The sequence below is a fragment of the Fusarium subglutinans genome (genome assembly GCF_013396075.1).
Source record: "Fusarium subglutinans strain NRRL 66333 chromosome Unknown NRRL66333_c0000036, whole genome shotgun sequence".
NCBI classification, from domain to species: Eukaryota; Fungi; Ascomycota; class Sordariomycetes; order Hypocreales; family Nectriaceae; genus Fusarium; species Fusarium subglutinans.
Genome location: NW_023502099.1, coordinates 55,719 through 75,371, shown reverse-complemented (window position 1 = coordinate 75,371; position 19,653 = coordinate 55,719). Strand labels below are relative to the sequence as shown.

General features: G+C 51.3%; 5 protein-coding genes across 5 annotated transcripts; 2 read left to right on the top strand and 3 right to left on the bottom strand.

Annotated features, from left to right (window-relative positions):
• Positions 1-650: 650 nt before the first annotated feature.
• Positions 651-6,910, bottom strand: FSUBG_4045 (AM-toxin synthetase (AMT); the record flags this gene model as incomplete). Its single annotated transcript, XM_036681992.1, has 2 exons — positions 651-6,440; positions 6,497-6,910. The coding sequence occupies 2 exons, from the start codon at positions 6,908-6,910 to the stop codon at positions 651-653; spliced, it is 6,204 nt and encodes a 2,067-aa protein (XP_036540352.1).
• A 1,138-nt stretch (positions 6,911-8,048) lies between these two features.
• On the bottom strand, positions 8,049-8,921 carry FSUBG_4044 (enoyl hydratase; the record flags this gene model as incomplete). Its single annotated transcript, XM_036681991.1, has 1 exon — positions 8,049-8,921. One exon carries the CDS (start codon positions 8,919-8,921, stop codon positions 8,049-8,051), a length of 873 nt encoding a protein of 290 aa, XP_036540351.1.
• A 2,523-nt stretch (positions 8,922-11,444) lies between these two features.
• Positions 11,445-12,731, top strand: FSUBG_4043 (aerobactin siderophore biosynthesis iucB; the record flags this gene model as incomplete). The annotated part of the gene is made up of 1 exon (XM_036681990.1): positions 11,445-12,731. The coding sequence occupies one exon, from the start codon at positions 11,445-11,447 to the stop codon at positions 12,729-12,731; it is 1,287 nt and encodes a 428-aa protein (XP_036540350.1).
• A 1,898-nt stretch (positions 12,732-14,629) lies between these two features.
• On the top strand, positions 14,630-16,514 carry FSUBG_4042 (major facilitator; the record flags this gene model as incomplete). Its single annotated transcript, XM_036681989.1, has 3 exons — positions 14,630-14,862; positions 14,913-15,183; positions 15,237-16,514. 3 exons carry the CDS (start codon positions 14,630-14,632, stop codon positions 16,512-16,514), a joined length of 1,782 nt encoding a protein of 593 aa, XP_036540349.1.
• Positions 16,515-17,062: 548 nt separating this feature from the next.
• On the bottom strand, positions 17,063-18,024 carry FSUBG_4041 (ferri-bacillibactin esterase; the record flags this gene model as incomplete). Its single annotated transcript, XM_036681988.1, has 2 exons — positions 17,063-17,816; positions 17,870-18,024. 2 exons carry the CDS (start codon positions 18,022-18,024, stop codon positions 17,063-17,065), a joined length of 909 nt encoding a protein of 302 aa, XP_036540348.1.
• Positions 18,025-19,653: the final 1,629 nt, after the last annotated feature.

The window sequence follows — 19,653 nt, the reverse complement described above, 5'->3', positions numbered from 1 at the left end:
TTTATAGACATAGACTGAGAGCTATTAAGATAATACATTAGCAATTTAATATTGAAGACAGCCATAAGTTATACGCATTGAAGTTCGTCAATTCGTTCGACCCGTGTTAATGAAGTTGGCAGATGTATGCTTGAAGAACTCCTCTGAGCTCTCGGCCGTTAACTGCTGGTCTGCCTCTAACGACTGCGACAAGATTGAGACGTTAAAAGAGTCTTTATGAATGAAGGTATAGCGAACAAAAAATAACTAGTCGATAGAGTACTATTCGGCGCAGTGATAGCTTCAATTTACGATAAGTCCCCGTCACGCAAGCGTCGCTCACCAAAGTTCAGGAGCTGAGCAAGTTTGAAGAGAAGAGAGCGTGGTGCAAATAAGACCTTGAACACTTGACAACCCACTGAAATGAGAAATTTTTAGGCTTGTAATGATAATATCTAGGTCAGTTTAGGGCATTCTTATGGGCCTCTTTAGTGGCGTGGTGGGGTTGACCTCGGATCAAAGCAACCTAAGTTTCGCGTCTTTTCAAGATTCGGGCGGACTAATGATTCGATCTATGAGCCGCTTTGTTTGAAGTAAATAAAATATATAGCCAATTCTTATGCCCTTTCTATCCGTCAAGTAATAAATATGCGAAACTTCCCAAAACTAACTTAGATCAAATCGTTGGGGTTCTTGACAAACCCCTCAATCACACGCGCCAGCTCCTCGACCCTTGCCTCCCAGAACTCCCGACGCTCCTCGTCAGCCTCAATACCAATCTGAGTTCGACCGTTCTCTACAAATGATACAATACGGGGCGGTGCTGCAGGTTCGGGGTGAGGAATGGAGTAATCCACGCGACACTTTGTACCAGCGAAAGGAATCGAGTCGAAGAACTCCTTGTTGAGATGGTTGGTGAAAGAGCCGTAGAAGGGAGTCTCTGCAGGCCAGTCTGTACATTCCTTGAGCACTTCCTGGAAGCTTAGCGTGGCGTGTTGGCTGCCCTTGACGGATTGATTGCGCACGTAGTCCAGGAGCTCTGAAGCTGTCCAGTCTTGCTCAAACTTGACGCGGACGGGCTGGTATTGGTAGCAGGGACCCATGATGGTGTCAATGCCGGCGACATCGACGTCGCGACCGGAGACAATACCACCAAATGTGACATCAGAGACATTGAGGTGCTGCGAAAGTACCTTGGCCCAGCCAGCAGTGAGAAGCATCGCGTGTGTTGTGTCGGGTGAGGCTCCAGAGATGTCAACATCCTTAGTCATGAATGCAGTCTTCTGCTGAGGCTCCGCAGCAGGAGCGATCTCAGTGTATGACGATCCCTCAAGAGTCTTACTCCAGAATTCCACGTTTCGAGGCTTGGCGGTCGAGAGGTGCTGGATGTAGGTCTCGAAAGGCTCCGATGCAGGGACCTCGAGGCCGCGGTACCGAAGCTCAAGCTGGCGTAGAAGTTCTGGCAGAGAGACACCGTCGTACTGTGCGTGCGAAATACGGATCATGAAAGCGTTCTCAGTCTCGCCTCGAAGAACGAACAGGCGAATGAATGAAGCGCCGAAAGCGAGATCAGTGCTATCGTTGGCGTCCGACTCTGCAACCTGCTTGGCAGCGTCGTCAATTGAGCTCTCAACGCTCTGCTCCGTGACCGGCACCTTCATGTCATTGAGGACAACTTGGAGCGTTTGTCCCTCATGCTGAACAAACACAGTTCGAAGAATAGCGTGCCGCGACACGAGGTACTGGAAGCTGTCGACGAGACGGGTGGTATCAATTGACTGATCCAGGTAGAGCATGTTGTACTGAAGTGAGCTTCGTGGGGTAGACACTGTTTGCTTGACATCGCCGCTCTGGGGTCCAGTGGCGGGGAGAACGTCCTGGATCTTCCAGGTCGGGTCGGCCAATTGAGGGCGGATGGCCTGGGCGACGAAGCCATCAACATCCTTGGTACTTAACAGCGAGAAGGGGATGTATTTTTTCGTGCTCTCGCTTGTCTCAGGTAAGAGCTCGACCAACGAGTTAGCCATGCCCCGAAGCTGCATGTTCTTAAAAATGCTTGCGACAGACAAACGGTAACCATCCTGTCGCAGAGCAGAGACCATACGCATAGCGACGATGGAATCACCACCAAGACGGAAGAAGTTATCATCGAGTGACAACTTCTCCTCTTCAATGCCAAGGAACTTGGACCATGAAGCGCGAAGAACGCGCTCCTTTGTGGTCAAGACTGTGGTATCGGCGATTGTCTTCTTGAGAGATGCGAAGGACTTGCGAAGTTCGACGATGAGGGATAGGGAGACCTCCGAAACGAGAGCCTCAATGGAGTTGATATCTACGCTGCTGGTGAGGGGGACGCAGATTGAAGGAATGGCATAAGGTGGAAGAGTCTCGACCATTGCTTTGTTGAGGCCGATAATTGCTGCAGCAAGTTCCACAGAGACATCTTCCGCCAAAGGAAGTGAGGAGTCTCCAGCATCGACACCGAGCTTGAGTAATTGGGTATCCCTCGCTGGTGTATCTTTGGCAAATGCGACCACCATGGGAGTCTGAGTGCTCGAACCCTTGGGAACAACAAGTCGGCTCACAGCTTCAGTGGTACCGGGAAGCAGACGCTTGAGCTCAAGGTTCGTAGCATTGAGATCCACGACACGACCGTCAACACTAGCCATATCATCCTTGCGACCAACGAACACCAAGCCCAGATCATCGGCGTACTTAACGAGGTCTCCAGTGCGGAAGAGCTTGCCCTGTCGACCAGGGTAACCAAGCGCCCCCTCCTTCAACCACTCAGGAGCATCAACAGCATCGGCATCGTCGCGTACAGAAGCGCTCTCAAGAAGGAGCTCTCCGGTGCTTCCAAGCGGCATGAGTAGCTTCTCATTGCCAGGCTGGACGATCCAAGGAACATATTGGACCGTGGGGTATTTGTCGCCGCTGGACAGGAATCGCGAGATGTCCTTGGGGGAGACAGGTGCCTGCTTGTTGGCTTCCCAGATCTCTCCCAACTCTTCTTCACCGAGACACGTGATGTCACTCAATGAGCGCGAGACATCGCCACGAAGCTGGTTGATAGCAACCTCGAACTGCGACAATACGCGTTGAACTTGAACGGGGCTGAGAAGCTCCGAGTCAAAGCTTGCCAACAGGCGGAAGCCGGTCTTCTGAAGGGACACAGCCAACATAAGAGGGTATGAGTTGAAGTGCAGGGCCTCAAGAGCGGCGTCTCCTCCACGGAAAGAAGGCAACTCGTCGGTTTCTGCCTCAGAAGGCTCAGGATCTTGAGGCTGGACGACAAGACCCATGGTGACTTCACAAGCAATTTGGGCATCTTCGCTCAATCGGCGAATATGCTGAATACCAAGATGTTCATGCGCAGAGCGAGCGACACTCTGTTCCTGGACTGCACGAAGGAACTCTTGCACGGTAGTAGTGCGGTCGAGACGAATGCGAACCGGGACAGTGGCGAGAATGGGACCCTCAATGAGTTCAGCACCAGGGAGAGGAATGGTGCGACCCATGAACGTCTCTCCGAAAACAACATCGTCACTCATAGAGTATTGCGACGCCAGCAGAGCCCATGCAGCTCGAATAACGGTAGCGATAGTGATATCGGACTTGGCAGCCTTGTCAAGCTTGATGAAGCGCTCGGTCAGAGAGGTAGGATCGGGGATGTAAGAGCGCGATGGCAAGGTTGGGAATTGAGGTCCTGTAGCACCAGCGAGTTGAGTCTTCCAGTAGTCCTTAGACGACTCACGTGAGTCTTCGGCGAGGTAGCGAATGAAGTGCTTGAATTGAGCAGGTCGGGATACTTCTTCGCCCTTGTACGCAGCGCGGGCATGCTCGACGATGAGATCTGTAGACCATCCATCGTAAATGGCGTGGTGCGCCGTCCAGACAAAGTATCGCTTGTCGAGAGCATGGTCGGTGACAATGGCGAAGCGAGAGAGCGGCGCGCCAGGCGACATGGGCTCTTTCTTGTCCTCCTCAAGGAACTCCTCCAGCGACGACTCAACCTCCTTCCATTGAAGCGATTGATTGACGACAACTTGCATGAAGCCATGCTGCTTGAACTCAACAATGCGAGTGCGGAGGACGGGGCTCTCCTTGTACACGGCATCCCAAGCGGACTTGAGCTTGTCAATGGAACTCGAGGCGGGGATATCGGCGATTCGTTGCGCGACATAATTCTCCTTCGATCGCGTGTAGAAAGCCATATGAATCTCCTGCATAGGCGCACAAGGGTAAATGTCCTCGATCGCACTGATGTCGCATCCCGATTGCTCAGCAGCCTCAGCGCGTAGGGCATCGCGGTCCATGTTATCCTTCAGTAGAGAGAACTCAGGGATCTGCATATCAACACCCTTGCTCTTATCGCCCTTCTGCATAGACTTTGCCATATCGGCGAGAACAGGGTAATTGAAGATATCAGCGACGGAAAGCGTGTATCCCCAGTCTCGGATGACTGGCACGAGCTTCATCGCAAGAACGGAGTCTCCGCCAGATGTGAAGAAGTTGTGTGTAGTGCTGACCTGTTTCGTCTCAAGTCCAAGAAGGCGACACCATGAGTCGCGCAGGAAGAGCTCAGCCTCGGACTCTGGCTCGCGGATCTCGTAGGACTCATTTGCAGCTGCTGAGGCCTGAAGGTTTGCAGAGATCTCAGCACCAAGGGCACGAAGAGATTTTCGATCAGTCTTTCCAGAAACGAGGTAGGGAATCTTGGAGAGGGTGATATACGTCGCAGGTACCATGTAGACTGGAACGACCTTTGAGAGCCTCTCATTGAGCGTCTCGAGTGAGTCGCGCAGTCGAGGTGGGAAGTCAAGCTGCCGAGCATCGCCATCATCCTTAGCTTCGCGATCAGCGATAAACGCTACCAGCATAGACTCCTTGTTCTGGTTTCTTGGTGCGATAATCTCAGCGACGACTTCAGCGCCCGCGGGGAGAAGGTTCTTGATGTGGTGCTCAATCTCTCCTAGCTCTACCCGCTGACCACGAAGCTTGATCTGAGTGTCCTTGCGGCCAACGAAGACGAAGCCTTTTTCGCCATCTGGGTCGTATCGGACCAAGTCACCTGTCTTGTACAGACGCCCATGGCGACCTGGAATACCACCAGCGCCAGCGAGGAGGAAGTCGGGGTCGTGGATGAAGGCCGCGTTTGTCTTCTCGGGATCTCCAAGGTATCCTTGGCCGACAATTGGTCCCTCGACGAGCAATTCTCCGACAGCGCCCACAGGAACAAGCTTGTTGTGGTCGTCGGGGTCAACAAGCCAAATACAAGCACCCGTGCCTGGGCCGATACTGACATACGGCTTGCCCGCCGCGCTGGGGTTGACAGTGCATCCTATTGTGCACTCAGCAGGACCATAACCAACAACAATTCTTGTGTGTTGACCCCAGATCGCAATATCTCCAGCCGAGCAGGACTCGCCACCGATACCAAGACTATTCAGCGATGGAATAATATCGGGATCCAAGATACGTGCGACTGAGGGTGTGATGTTCACCATGTTCACCCTCAAGCGGCGGATCGCACCGCTGAGATCATTCACACGGTCCTGATCAGTAGGAATGCAGAGGCATCCACCACGAATGAGCGTGCAGAGCATACTATCTACACTGACATCGAAAGCATATGATGTAAAATCGAGCGATCGTGAGGTGCTCGAGTATCCAATCCCCGTGCTTCGCGCAAGAGCGCTCGCAGTGTATGTTTCGTGCGAGAGCATAACTCCCTTTGGCGTACCCGTACTACCGGAAGTAAAGATGATATAGAGGAGAGAATCGGACGGTACGTCGGGGAGTTTTCGGAGGGGATCTTGAATCGTCTTGGCCAAAGAGTCAAGAGTGGCTGTATCGACAACGACATGCTTCGCGTCGGGCGCGATTTCAGGGCCGTATTTTGCTTGGTCTCGGGAAGTGAGAATGTGTGTCGCGTTGACTTGTTGAGCCATTACTTGTCGTCGCTGCATGGGTTGACTGGGATCGTGGAGCGAGAACGCTGCACCGGCTTTGATGATGCCCATGACTGCGACGGTCGTCCATCTTGACTTCTCGAAGCACAGAGGCACAATATCGCCAACCTTGACGCCGAGATCAATAAGATGTTGCGCAAGCAGTGTCGATAGTCTGTCGACATCTGCGTATGTGAAGTCGCCGTCCCATGAGCAGATGGCTGGCGCATCGGGGCGCCACCTCACTTGCTCAGCGATCAAGGTGTGGATGCACATGGGCACTGGCGGAGGAAGGTCTTTGTTCCAGTTCCATATCACAGACTTGTCGAGCTCGCCCAGCGGTAGGACTGAGCTAATTGTTGCGGTCGAATCTGTGAGTGTTGTGTTGAGAACTTCTACGAGGGCCTGGGCAAAGTGGTTGGCAAGGAACTCTGCGCCGAGAGGCTCGCGCCATGTCGGTCGGAGCCATAGAACGTCGTCTTCTAGTGTCGCTTCAATTTGAACGTTTCCCTGTGTCGCGCAACCCGTTAACTGGTGTAGATGAGAGGTGAGGCTCATGCGCTTACCCAGTTCACTGACAACTCGCCCTTATCAGTCACGTTGGTGACGACCTCGCCTGTCGCAGCCTCATCATTGAAGAAGAACTTGTATCCTTTAGTTTCAAAAGGCTGTTCTGACTGTAATTCTTGTTGTAGGTAGCTCCGGAACACCTTGAGCTCCGATGCGACAGAATCGCTACCATCCCATTGCAGTTTCGATGTGTTGAGGGTGAATGTGCGACACGTCGAGGAACCAATTTCGCTCAAACCCCACGAGAACTCAACATGGTTTCCGTGGCTATGACGATACAGAAGAAGCGTCCATGCTAATAGTAGGATCTCAAGCTCAGGGCTATCTTGGTCTTGTTGTTTGCGAAGAACGGGTACGTCATACCGCACACCCTTGGCCCGCGGCTGCGCCGATGACTGAACATCTCCCATGATGGATGGGCTGTCTTGTGTGTATCTGTTTTAATGTTGTATTTGGTGGGCTGGAAGAAGATCCCACTGGAGACGATTGGAATACAGACAAATGCAGTTTGCAACGACAAGAAACTCTACATGAACGCCTCCACTATTTTATTGCAGAATTGCCAGCCCAAACAGCAGGAACACCATTACGTATTGAACAGAGGTTTTCCATCCGTCTTGAGCATATCGTATACAAGCTGTGTGGGGGGTAGACGGGGACCTTTGAAGCTTCACTCACTCAGGGTCCCGAGCTTCCCATCATGGGCGACTTCGGAGGGTGTCCGTCTTGGGGAGTCGTCTGCTCATCGGTCGTCCATTGCTGATCTCGGCACGCTAATCCGTACGTGAATCGACGTGAAGAGGATGAAAGGCCCCACGCTCGATGGACCCTTTGGATACATCCTAGCTTCCCGTGTGAAAAGTTGCGGAACTAGCGCGGGCAAAGAGGCAAGAAGAAGGGAGGGGGAGATGCGTGGCTTCGGTGAGAGGTTGCTCTGCCAAGGCGGTTGTGAATGAGGCTGCTTCTTTAAACAGGGGAAACACACGTTCGCATGAACTCATGCAGTAGAGTGCGATGCGGTAGCCAGAGCTCTGGTAAAGGATTCATCCGCGTAGTATTGCATGTAGCAAATGGTTCGATGGAGGTGAACAAGACTGGCCCTGGCTGAAGTGGTCGAGTTGCAGGCCTCTCCACCGCGGTATGTAACAGCGTTGCAACCTAAGGGAGAACAGGGTTTCTCTTCGTTCCGTTACTATACGGAGAGTAGTAATAATCGACATGTCGGCGGGGACGTAGTGGATGAAGTGATGACCCCCATGGAGCCGAGGCGACATTTTTTTCTCTTCGTGTGGTGGGGTGATTGATAAGTTCATTATCTGATCAGATTGACAAGGATCTGTGAAATCTCCACACGAGCTTGCCATGGCGTCACACCACAAGCCACTGAACGATTAGGTCCTTAGGAGCCTTCTGCAAGGTACTTGTCCGTGTCTGAAACCGCCGTGGCAGCGTGGCTAGCTCTAATGTGAATTAAGTATGTATGTCGGGCTCTATACTAAACAAGAAAGAATACAGAGGGAAAATGCCTCATTAATGCACTGTCATGCATCATAGCTTGCTATCCACCCATCTCGGTGCCCTCTTCTCCACAAAGGCCTGCACGCCTTCGTGGAAATTGTGCCCATCAGCCATGATCTTGTCCCACGTCTGACGGTGCACCCGGACTGCATTCTCAGCACTCCCATGCTCCCAGCCCGCAAGGATACCCGCGCGAGACACAATAACACTGTCGGGGCTATTCTTGATGATGAGCGCAGCGTACTCCAGCGCCTTCTGCACCACTGGTCGCTCGAGCACATCGCTGTCTGCTGGGGCGTCTTCGGTGATGGCGTTGAGAAAGCCAAATTCGCGGGCCTCTGCAGCACTGATGCTCCGCCCTGTGAGAGCCATTTCTGTGGCGCGCGGGCGACCAATTGTTCTTGCTAGTCTTGGTAGAGAGCCTGCATTAGCAACGACACCAATCTTAGCCTCAGGAAGAGCAAAGGTAGCGCTCTTCGCAGCGACAATGAGGTCGAGATTGGCGATGATCTCGAAACCGCCTCCCATCGCCAGACCGTTTACAGCGGCGATGATGGGTTTCTTTCCGCTTCTTCGCGAAAGGCCGCCAAATCCCGTCGTGGGCGGGTCCATGGGTCTCTTCTCGGGAATTCCGTCTCTCTTGCGCTGATTGATCTGGTTCCATTCTTTGAGGTCCATGCCAGCGCAGAATGCACGCCCAGCGCCTGTGACAATGGCGCAGCGCAGTGAGGGCTCGTCGTCGTACCACTCCCAGAGAGCTTCGAGCTCATATTCTGCGTCACTGGTCATTGCATTGAGGGCTTTGGGTCGGTTGAAGACCACGAGCATAACGTGTTGTGCTGGGAATGAGACGAGGCCATAGCTTTGGGCTGGTGGTTGGCGACTGAACGTGTGTTGCACCATGGTGACCGGTTTGCTGGAGGATTGTGGACGGTCTAGTCTATGTTTCGGTGAGTATACGGTTATGTGCTGCACTCGGTGATAAAAACAGGTCGGCAGGGTTTATCTGATGAAGCCGAGGATGCTCAATGGCCAGTCTCTTGATGATTCTGTTCCGATCAGATAAAAAGATGGTGCAATGTGACCCAAGCCTGCGTTAGAGTTCCAGAAGGGTTCAGTTGAAAAGATCCCTGTCCCTCGATCTCTGGCACGCCCACGCCCCCTCCAGCGCATGGCATAGCACCTGGTCGCTTTGGCGTCGAGCTACGGAATGAACCGTTTGAGAATCTAATCAATCACATCTGATAATCCAGGGCCAGAATGCATCACATGCTGCATTCTAGTGATTTCTTTTTCATGATCATGCATGATGCTAGCGTAGCACCGAGATCGGATGCTTGAGCAGAATTTTCATGGGAGCTATGACAGTTCCAAGAGCTTGGGGATGATCACTGCCTGCTTTGACGTGAGGACTGGTCTAACTAAAGAGTTCCAGCAGAGCTTCATTCAATGCGCTCTCAGAATACTCGCACCAAAATATACGTACAATGGCTGGAAAACACCATTTAGACATGGATCTCACTGCCTTGGCTACAGTTTGTTGTTTTCGTTTTTCCACTCATGCCAAAATGTGGCTTTCTTGGCTAACAAGCATGTCCCGGTGCTATCGGTAGTTGAGCAAGCAAGCCACTGTTTCCCTCCGAACCGAGACCGCATCTTTCTCGCCTCGACAAGAATGACATCGAGTTCAAACACGATTGAATAAGCCGGTGATTGGGCATGAATAATGAGCGATATATGAATCGGGGCCCTAGATCGATTCTTGAACCAGGAGCTGAAAACACAAGTGAGCGTGATGCGGTCGCGAAAGGGCCTGCTTGACCTATGTGCCCTCAGCTTTCGCAGCGCAACCAGCCCTGCGAAGTACGTGTTTCGGCAACTTTTCTGGTCGCGTTAAATTGTGTTTTCATGGTCATGTTTGCTTCAATAGTCTCCATTCAGCTCCTCGTTGTCCTGCGAGTGCTTGCGCAACGGTCCAATTGATCGAGGGGGCCAGCGGGTGACGACGTGCATTTGTGATGTGGTCGGCGGAAGCGCTGAAAGATGCCGCAGTTTGCACAATCAATTGATACGAGTAAATTGCTTCTTTCCGATCGCTTCCAAAGACTCAAACTTCAAGGTGCTTCTACACTTGTTTGCGTGGGGTACTGATGGAGGCGTTTGTCAAGCATGGCTTCCGTCGCATATGTTGCGCTGTTACACGACCAAGAGTCAAACAACTCTCGGTGCTGCGTGACCATGACTTCGTAGACATTCCATTCGAGCTATAACCCCATCAAACAGCCTCGCGGCACAGTGAATAACTCACCTGGGATCTGATCTCACCGTTTGGAATCTGCCTTCCAGCTTGTGATAGCACATATCGTAGCCTGCTCGGTGGCGCGAATGAGCAAACCAGGGAGTCGGCATATCCGATCAAACGGTCATAAAACCAAGTGATTTACCGCTCTGTTTCGCTCGTTTCGCTCAGCCGTACAAAAGCAATAAACTTCATCGGATTACCAATTATGCATTCAAGTCCATACCCAACGAGTCGATGCATCGGTTTTATTGTAACGTCTTGTGCTCGCCATCTGCATCGCCAGACTCCTACCCTAAGCCTGGTAGTGATGCTTTAGCTCCAAGCCATGTGTCGCCGGGCACTCGCGATTCGCAGAACATATCAATCTAATCTAATCTGATTGATGGCAAAAAGTGATTGATTAGGTAGAGCTCGGCAAGCCTTGTTTCGTAGTGGTGAAGCGAAAGTCAGTGGCGTGAATGCCATCCCGGGGTTACAACTAAGAACGGGTCAAGCTCGCATGCACCCTCCATTATTACGACTGTCGTGACGTCGGAGGCGATTCGAAGCTGATCAAAAGAATTAACTCTCGTACTTGAGGAATGAGGGGAACTTAATGCAAGTTAGTCAATACGTTCTCTAGAGTAGTGCTTGTTGTGAGCAGCTCAATACTTGATGAGCTTCACCAACACCAGACAAAATTCCTCTCCGGGTCAGCGAGCAAAAAACTCAGAACCCCATAACAGCTTCCACTCTAAATCTCCGCGACTCAAATTGGGGCACACCCCATCCACTTGGCCCCAATTAGCGTCTACTTAGTGGCATGATCCCACTGCAAAGCTCGCAGGGACTGCGGATAATCGGCACAGACCGGACACAACACGACACCTCATCCCCGACCAAGCTTCCAAGTTCCAAGCTTTACAAGACGGACTCCCCTACCCTGCCCTGCTTCCCTCGGCTTGTCCACTTCACGGTAGGCATCGGGATATTCGCCGTCTCGAGCAAAAGATGGAATACATCTTATCTAATCTGATTGGGCCAAGACCCTTCAACACCGAGATCGGGGTATAAATAAAATCTGGGGAGAAAAAAGAACAAGTTCAGTCAGTCAGTCAGTAGTCACAAGCCATCAACCAACAATCATGTCTTCAGAACCATTCCAGCAAAAGTCGCCAATCAAGATCAGGCTGCCTCTGCCTTATCTGTCCACCTACTACCTCGAGCGCACTGCTGAGGGTAAGCAGTCCTATCGTCTGCGCAAGGACGACTCCGTCACAGAGGGCAAGCCGTTCCCCAAGGTTCTCCATGCAGATGATCTAGTTTTCTCCAAGATTCCCGCTGTGGAATCTGATAAGATCCCTGATTCTGATAACCGTGAGTATGCTCGTGCTAGAAGAAGTCCTGTCTGGTCCTTGAGCTGGGAGAAGCAGACTCCTACTCTTGCGCAGACCTGGATGTTCCTCTACACTTTCTTCACATATCACTTCGATGTAGAGCAGTTCCGTCTTCGTCTTGAGGGCGCTGGCGCTGAGGATCTGGCCAAGGAGCTTGTCCTCTCCATGGTTGCCATCAACATGCCTCCTCCTCCCAAGGGCGTCGAGCCCGCACCCAGCACTGGAGTTGAGGTTCTTGTTCTTCGCAGCGCGTTCTGGCAGGGATGTGCCTCTCCATTGGGTCAACAGCCCATCTGGCTTCCTACCTGGAACTCCGCCAACGTGGTGCCTCATCTGGAGTACGTGATGACGCCCACCTCCGAGTCCACTCTCCTGCGTCACCCGCGCCGAACACCCAAGCCTGCTGCCGGTAGTCACATCTACAGCCGGTACATCCCATCTCTTGACGAGCACTTCAACCTCGTCGCTCTTGACTACGAGAACCCCGAACACCTGGGTCTCTTCAACACATGGCAGAACGACCCTCGTGTCGCTGCTGGATGGATGGAGACTGGCACTCTTGATGAGCACCGCACATATCTCAAGAACATCCACGATGACCCTCATCAGTTCGCTGTTCTGGGTTACTTCAACGACACACCTTTCGCCTACTTTGAGCTGTACTGGGCAAAGGAGGACAAGATGGGTCAACACTACGCCTGCCTTGACTTCGATCGCGGCCGACACTCGCTCGTCGGCAACGATACGTTCCGCGGGCAGTATCGCGTTATGGCATGGTGGCCCAGTGTGATGCACTACGAGTTCCTCGATGACCACCGCACTGAGAACGTCGTTGGCGAGCCTCGTCTCTCCAGCGAGAACGTCCTCAAGTATGAGATGATATTCGGTCTTCACCAGGACAAGTGGATGGACCTGCCTCACAAGCGATCCAACCTCGTCAAGATCTCTCGTGAGCGCTTCTTCCAGATCTGTCCCTTCAACCAAGGCAAGCCTCGTGTCGCTGGCACGACCTTTGGCTTTGAGCCTAAGCTGTAAATGAATGGGGAGATGTCTTCAAAAGTTGTTGGATTGGAAATTTGATAGCCATTGGATAGTAAAATAATGCTAGCGACTTGTTTATTATCAATCAATTTTTATTATCGCTGTTGTGTGTTCTTACAACCTCTTGGCTGTGACGTTCCGGCATTAGTGAAGCGGTTCACAATTGGCAATTCGTACTCCAACGGGAATAACTCTGCCAAGATACTGGCCAAGCGGTGATCCGATCTTACCGATCAGAAATCCTTTGACACGTTGCCAAGGCGCAACGGCATCGCCGATCCTGTTGATCAGCTTCAATTACATGCAGAGGTTGCGATTGAAGATCAACGTGCTACAGCGAGGTGAATTGTACTTTGGCGCTTCTATCAACCGCAAACTCTGGATATAGCAACTCCATTGCACGGCAATAAAGTCAACTGGCGATACAGCTAGAATGAGTTTCGGAACTTTGGTCGGCTGTTGTTTATCTCCGGAAATGTCATGAATTACCTACCCTCTCGTGACACGGAGCTAGCGTGGGGGACCATTTTCTTCATTACCTTACGGCTCCCGTTTTTTTAACGCAAATGAGCTCCGACAACTGGACGAAATTGCGCCGGTTGCAGCCGTCATTTAAGCTTGTTTAAGCGGCAGATAAACTGCGTCGAGGCTTGCAGCAACAAGATCGCGTGCCTCGCCCAAACTTTCTTTTCCCACCAAAGCACAAATAGTTGGCCGAGCAAAAAGAGCACATTCCTAGCTTCAGGGGTCCAGTCTCACGACCTTCAGTGGAGTGACTCGTCTCCCACAACCCGCGGCTCAAGCGGTTGAGGCACCCGACCCCTGGAGGACTTGACCCCTTGTGGCGTTTGGTCCGCTGGTTGTGAGGCCAGAATCAAGCCTCGTTATGCAGTCTTAGCCATAAATGGGCATGGTCTGTAGGCTACTGATGATGAGCAATGGAGCTCTATGTGCCAAGAGGAAGTTATTGTTGATTGCCAAGAGAGAAATATGGGCTTTCTACGGCGAGCTTCCGATGGGGTTGTTTGCCAAGCGGAGAACGTCGACAGCTGATGCAGGGTTTTTTTTTTAACGACATCTTGTTGGAGTGTTCCGACGCGTTGGTTGAACATGACAAAAGACGCCTGATGGGAATCCTTGTATCGTGGTGCCAAGATCACGCAGTTGGTTGGCTCTAGGTAATACAATCCCGCGCCATAGGCAAAAGCTGAAGAAAGTACCTAGTGAGATGCGAAATGGGGAGGCTCCGCTGCAAAAGCGGAGGTTACAGTGAGGCCTCAGTGAGTCTCAGCGAACCCTGTCTTTACGCCTGCAAAGCGATGCTCCAAAATGCATCAAGATTAAATCAGGCTCCCACAATACGATGAATCCAACACGGATCAAACCCTACAGAAGCAATTCCACCGATGAAGCAAAAACTCTTGATTCGATCTAATCGATCAATCAGATTAGATAATGGAAATCTCTGCTTGACGCCGTCCGAATTGAACCCCCGGGCCCCACCTACAAACCCGGTAACTCGTGCCATCGAGGCCTGTGCTAACGACAAAGTGGCTGCAGCCGCTGGATCCCTCGCGTTCCGAGAATCTCCAGTCTGTCACTTTCTCTCTGCTTGTTGGTTCACATTTCCCAATCGTCCTAAACGAGCCCGATCTCGGTGGGTTTGGCCACCTGAGAGACCTGATCTTATCTGATGGAAAGTGGATTGCGTCCAATATCCTTCACAGTCTAGCCGGAAGCACCCTTGCTCCTAAACAACTGCTTTAAAATTTTCCCTGTCAATTTAAACTTATAACCGTGTACTCTTCCCTCCCATGATCTGCTGAGCCTCTCTTTCTTCCTTGTCTTCCCAAAGTTTAAGCTTATTTTATTCTCTCCAAGACAAGATCACCATGGGAGCTCTCGACAAGTTCCTTGGGCGCAAGGGCAATGAGCGCGATGCCGCTGAGGCACCCGTCACTGTCACTGCTGCCATGAACGAAAAGGACCAAGAGGCTGGCAAATACCCTGATGAGACTGGTAGCGCCAGCGATGCCGTTACTGAGAACGCGCAGCATGGTGTCAAGGCCGTTGAGGCTACCACTCTGGCCTGGAGCAAGAAGGCTCTTGCTGGTGTCTTTGTTTTGTATGTTTCCATCTCGTCGCAATTAAAGTCGCGAACTAACGATGTTGCAGTATGTGGTTGATCTACCTTACCAATGGTTTCCAGAGCCAGATCAATTACACTCTTGTTCCCTACGCCAGCAGTGAATGGGAGTCTCACTCTCTCATTCCCGTCATTGGCATTGTCGCCAACTGCATGACTGCTGCTGTCTACATTCCCCTATCCAAGATCCTCGATATCTGGGGTCGTGCTGAAGGTTTCCTTCTTATGGTCATTTTTGCTACCATTGGTATGGCCATGATGGCTGCTAGTCGCAACCTCGCCACCTATTGTGCCGCTACCGTAAGTCATCTCCGGTCCCTTACAACAGCAGACATTCACTAATTGCCCTGAAGGTCTTCTGGCAGGTTGGCTGGTCCGGTCTCACCTACAGCATTGACGTTATCACGGCCGATTCCACACAACTCAAGAACCGAGGTCTTGCATACGCCTTCACCTCTTCTCCATACATGATCACAGCCTTCGCTGGCCCCAAGTCCGCCGAGGCCTTCCTCCGAAACGATGATCAGTGGCGATGGGGCTTCGGAACATTCTCCATTGTCCTTCCCGTCGTCGCCATCCCCATGTACATCCTCCTGAGGTACAACCTTCAGAAGGCCAAGAAGCAAGGTATTCTCGTCAATGAGTCAAGCGGCCGATCTTTCCTGGAGAACATCAAGTGGGGACTCATTGAGTTCGACGCTGCCGGTGCTTTCTTGTTCGCTGCTGGCCTTGTCATCTTCCTTCTCCCCTTCTCCATCGCTAGCACCGCCCCCAAAGGTTGGGACACCCCCTACATCATTGCGATGATCATTTTGGGTGTCGTTCTTTTGGGCATCTTTGGTGCTTACGAGCGCTTGGTTGCCCCTAAGCCATTCCTTCGCTTCGAGCTCCTTACCAGCCGCACCGTTATCGGTGTCTGCCTTCTGGACTTAGTCTACATGATCGCCTATTACTGCTGGAACAGCTACTTTACCTCGTTCCTCCAGGTGGTAAACAACCTTTCTCCCTCCACGGCCGGTTATGTCAACAACACCTTTGAGATCGTCTCTGGTGTCCTCCTCTTTATTGTCGGGTATGCCATGCACAAGACCGGACGCTTCAAGTGGATTTTGTGCGTCGGTATTCCTCTGTACATGTTTTCTCAAGGTCTTATGATCTACTTCCGTCGCCCTGGTCAATCCATTGGCTACCTTATTATGTGTGAAGTCTTCATCTCAATCGCTGGCGCTACCTTTATTCTTTGCATGCAAGTCGGTGTCCTCGCTGCCGTCGAGCATCAGTATGTAGCTACTGCTTTGGCTACTCTTAGCGTCACTGGCAACATCGGAGCTGCTGTCGGTAGCACTATCTCTGCCACTATCTGGACCAACACCTTCTATAAGAAGCTCGCCGATTATCTTCCCGAGTCCGCCCAGGCTGATCTCGACACCATTTATGAGTCCCTCGACTCTCAGCTCCTCTATGAGATGGGCAGCCCCGAGCGCCTTGCGATTCAGAAGGCATACGGTTATGGCCAGGCTCGCATGCTTGCTGCCGGAACTGGCATCATGGCTGTCGCTCTTATCTCGCTGTTCTTGATCAAGAACTACGATCTCAGGAAGATCAAGCAGACCAAGGGTACTGTCTTCTAAGAGACTGGAGTATCTTGGATGATATGGTCATATTGATCTCAGAACAAAAAATTATGGTGGAAGAGTAATGTTATATGATGCTACATACCTAGTAACTAAAAGACAATTGTAATAAACGATGATGGCATTATGCGCCTCAACAGAATGGCAGTTTTTGCCTTTTTATTTGTCTTTGAAGTTCCAGTAATACGTGAAAATCGGTTGCAATCTTGTATCGATCTTGTGTCGACCGGTGACTGGTCGCTGAGTGGCCACCTGAATGCTATCCAGTCCATGATATGAAGCAAGCTGAGGCATACTTTCGAGGTCAGCGTATCGTCGACGAACTACACGGCAATTGAATGATCTGCAATTTCCAACACCGGAGCATTTTCAACTGCTTCTACTGTCTCGTGATCTCCGACAGATGGGTCGCGATTGAAGTGTTCATCCAGTAGACCACTGTACGCACACCCAATCAACAGCGCCAGTTGTGAAGAGTTTGTACGATTTGCGCACTTGCATGCGCCAACTCCAATTCAAGTCTATCAATTCTATCTTCAATAATATTAGATCTTGCCGAGAATGAACTGCATGAGTCCCTGCTGAAGACCCGTCACCGCCACACTTCCGTGATCCTCGCCCTCAAACTCACGTGTCCAAATCTTCTTGACACTCGGAGAATCCTTGAGTCGCGACACCAAAGCCGTTGCGCTTGGTTTCATCTTATCGTCCTCCGCACAGTTCTGTCTCTTGTACCACTTCTCGTCATCGTCGTCAGGATCTCTCACCAACTCTGACTTGCCGGTGCCCCATGTAAGAGCCAGTGAAAATGGAGGGTCGACGGGCTTGTCGCGTGCAAGAAAAGCAGTCTCACGTTCGCGGATTAAAAAGTCCTTGTTCCACCAAATGACAGGACTGGCAGCGATATAAGTGTTGAAGAGCTCTGGTTGAGTAAACATGGTGTTGAGGGTGAAGATGCCGCCATATGAATGGCCAAACAGAGCCTTGCGACCGGTGTGAAGATTGGCCTTGGGGAAGAGCTTGTCTTCAACGTAAGGCATAACATCGGCTTTAATCCAATCGAGAAATTCATTGGCTTCACCAAATGAGATGTCTGTACGAGGCTTGCCGTATCTGTCGAGCGGCATCTCGTACTCATCGGCTGGTGGTGTAAGATCTGGGCCTCGACGAAAGTCATAGACATATTTACTGGGCGGGTATCCAATGCCCACCACGACAGTTCTTGTGCTGTTCAAGTATTCCAATCGTCGGGAAACATCAACAGCTGTGAAGAAATACGCATTGCCATCAACAAGGTAGCTGTACAGTGATTAGCTACGGTCTTTTTTGGGCCAAGGTGAAGCACTACTCACACCAGATTGACAACCTCATTCTCAGAGGCAACGCGATCTTCACCCCAGCACAAAGGCCACGCTACTTGCACGAGATAATCCCCCCTCTTGGTCTTGGCAAGCCACTCAAGGGTATTAGGGACACGAGCGTGTCCATGGCTATGATCGGCAGTCATTGCTTTGTTGTGAATGTGAATAAGACTTCTTGGTGTTGATAGCGACAATAGTGGGCGGGCGCGCGTGAGACAACGTAGCATGACATGCAGCGACAGCAGACTAAGGTGAGACGAGTCAGTGACTGGACTGGACTCAAGATCTGATAAACAGAGAATAAGATCTGATAAAAACCGCGCATTTACTTATGGGTCCTTTATGGCGTCAGGGCGACAGCGGTATCGGATCAGGGCTTCGGGCGGTTATGCTCGGCAAAACCCACTGACAAGTTACCATTTGACACGGAGCAATGCAACGGTATCGACACCTAGATGACAGTTCTTATACTGCTGAGATTGCCATGGCGTGATGCGTATGGTAGCGTGGATGATGCCCCGACGTTGTCAATCATCAGCCAAGCTGACAAGAGACGCGCCCCAGCTCGCTGGCCGAAGCACACTGCTTCTCAGCGCATGGTAAACTATCTAGAGATAGTTAATGGTACCAGAGATAGAAGTAGCCTATTCAGTTGTCCATAGAGATGCCAAGTTAGAAGTTTGGCAGTACAGCATCGTTCTGGTGAACAATGCCTCTAAGGTCATGCACGGCGATGCCCTCGTGTGTCGCTTCAACACTCAAGCCGAGACTTGGTGACAGCTGGCCGGTCGCACATCAAGCATTCGACAAGAGAATACCCATGCGTTCTTAGTATAGCAGAACAGGAGAGCCAAGCCGCGGGGATGAGTCGCCACCTTGTCCCTGACTCAGTGAGAAGAACAGTGCTTTGAGATGCCACGCAATTGATGCTTAGTCCTACGATCAATAGTCTAATGAGTTCACCAGTCGATTGAAGATGAATTGAGGTACTGCATGGAAGATTAAAGCTTATAAATCTTTAATCTTTTGCTGTATCGTATGCCTGCTTCCGAAGTTGTCTCCATTGCAGCAAGCTGTCTCTGTGCTTGGGCGACGGGCGGAACGTACAAGCCAAAAACACGAGCAAAGTACTATTTAGTCAATCAACTGTACCTTATTAAACATGAAGATCGGGGAATATTGGAACGTCTTGGCCGGCAGGGCTTGCTGCAGCCCTATGAAACGGACCCGTAGGATCATCCCAGGACTGGTGTTACCCGCCACCGATGCCCCTTGGCAGCTTTGATGGAACTTCATGCACTTTGATGCAAGATTGAAGGTACCGGTGTGAGAAGTGATCTTCTTGGAGGTGTAATGGTCCCACAGATGTGTATAGCCGGTAGCGGTGTGATGCATCGAAGCTGCTCGATACCCTGACTAGGCTGCATCGCCCGAGCGGTTTCATTGCCTTTCTCACAAGTAGTAGTCGAAATGGAGATCTCATGGACTTTATTAAATGGTGCTGGGGACGACAATACCTCCCACCCCGCTTGACAATGCTGTATACTACATACCGAAGAATCGTAGGTGTACTTGCAAGCCCAGATTCACCACACGGAAACCAGGGACATTAAGCACCCGTTCCTTAATCCCATTGGCAGATTTTATAAGGCGATTCTAACTAGGTACAAATGTATGCAGACTGCAGCCATCAGCTGCAGAGGACTCGCATCGGCCCATAACCGATTGGAGTGCTATTAGTCCAACAGGCAAATACGTGTCGCGACGCAGCGACA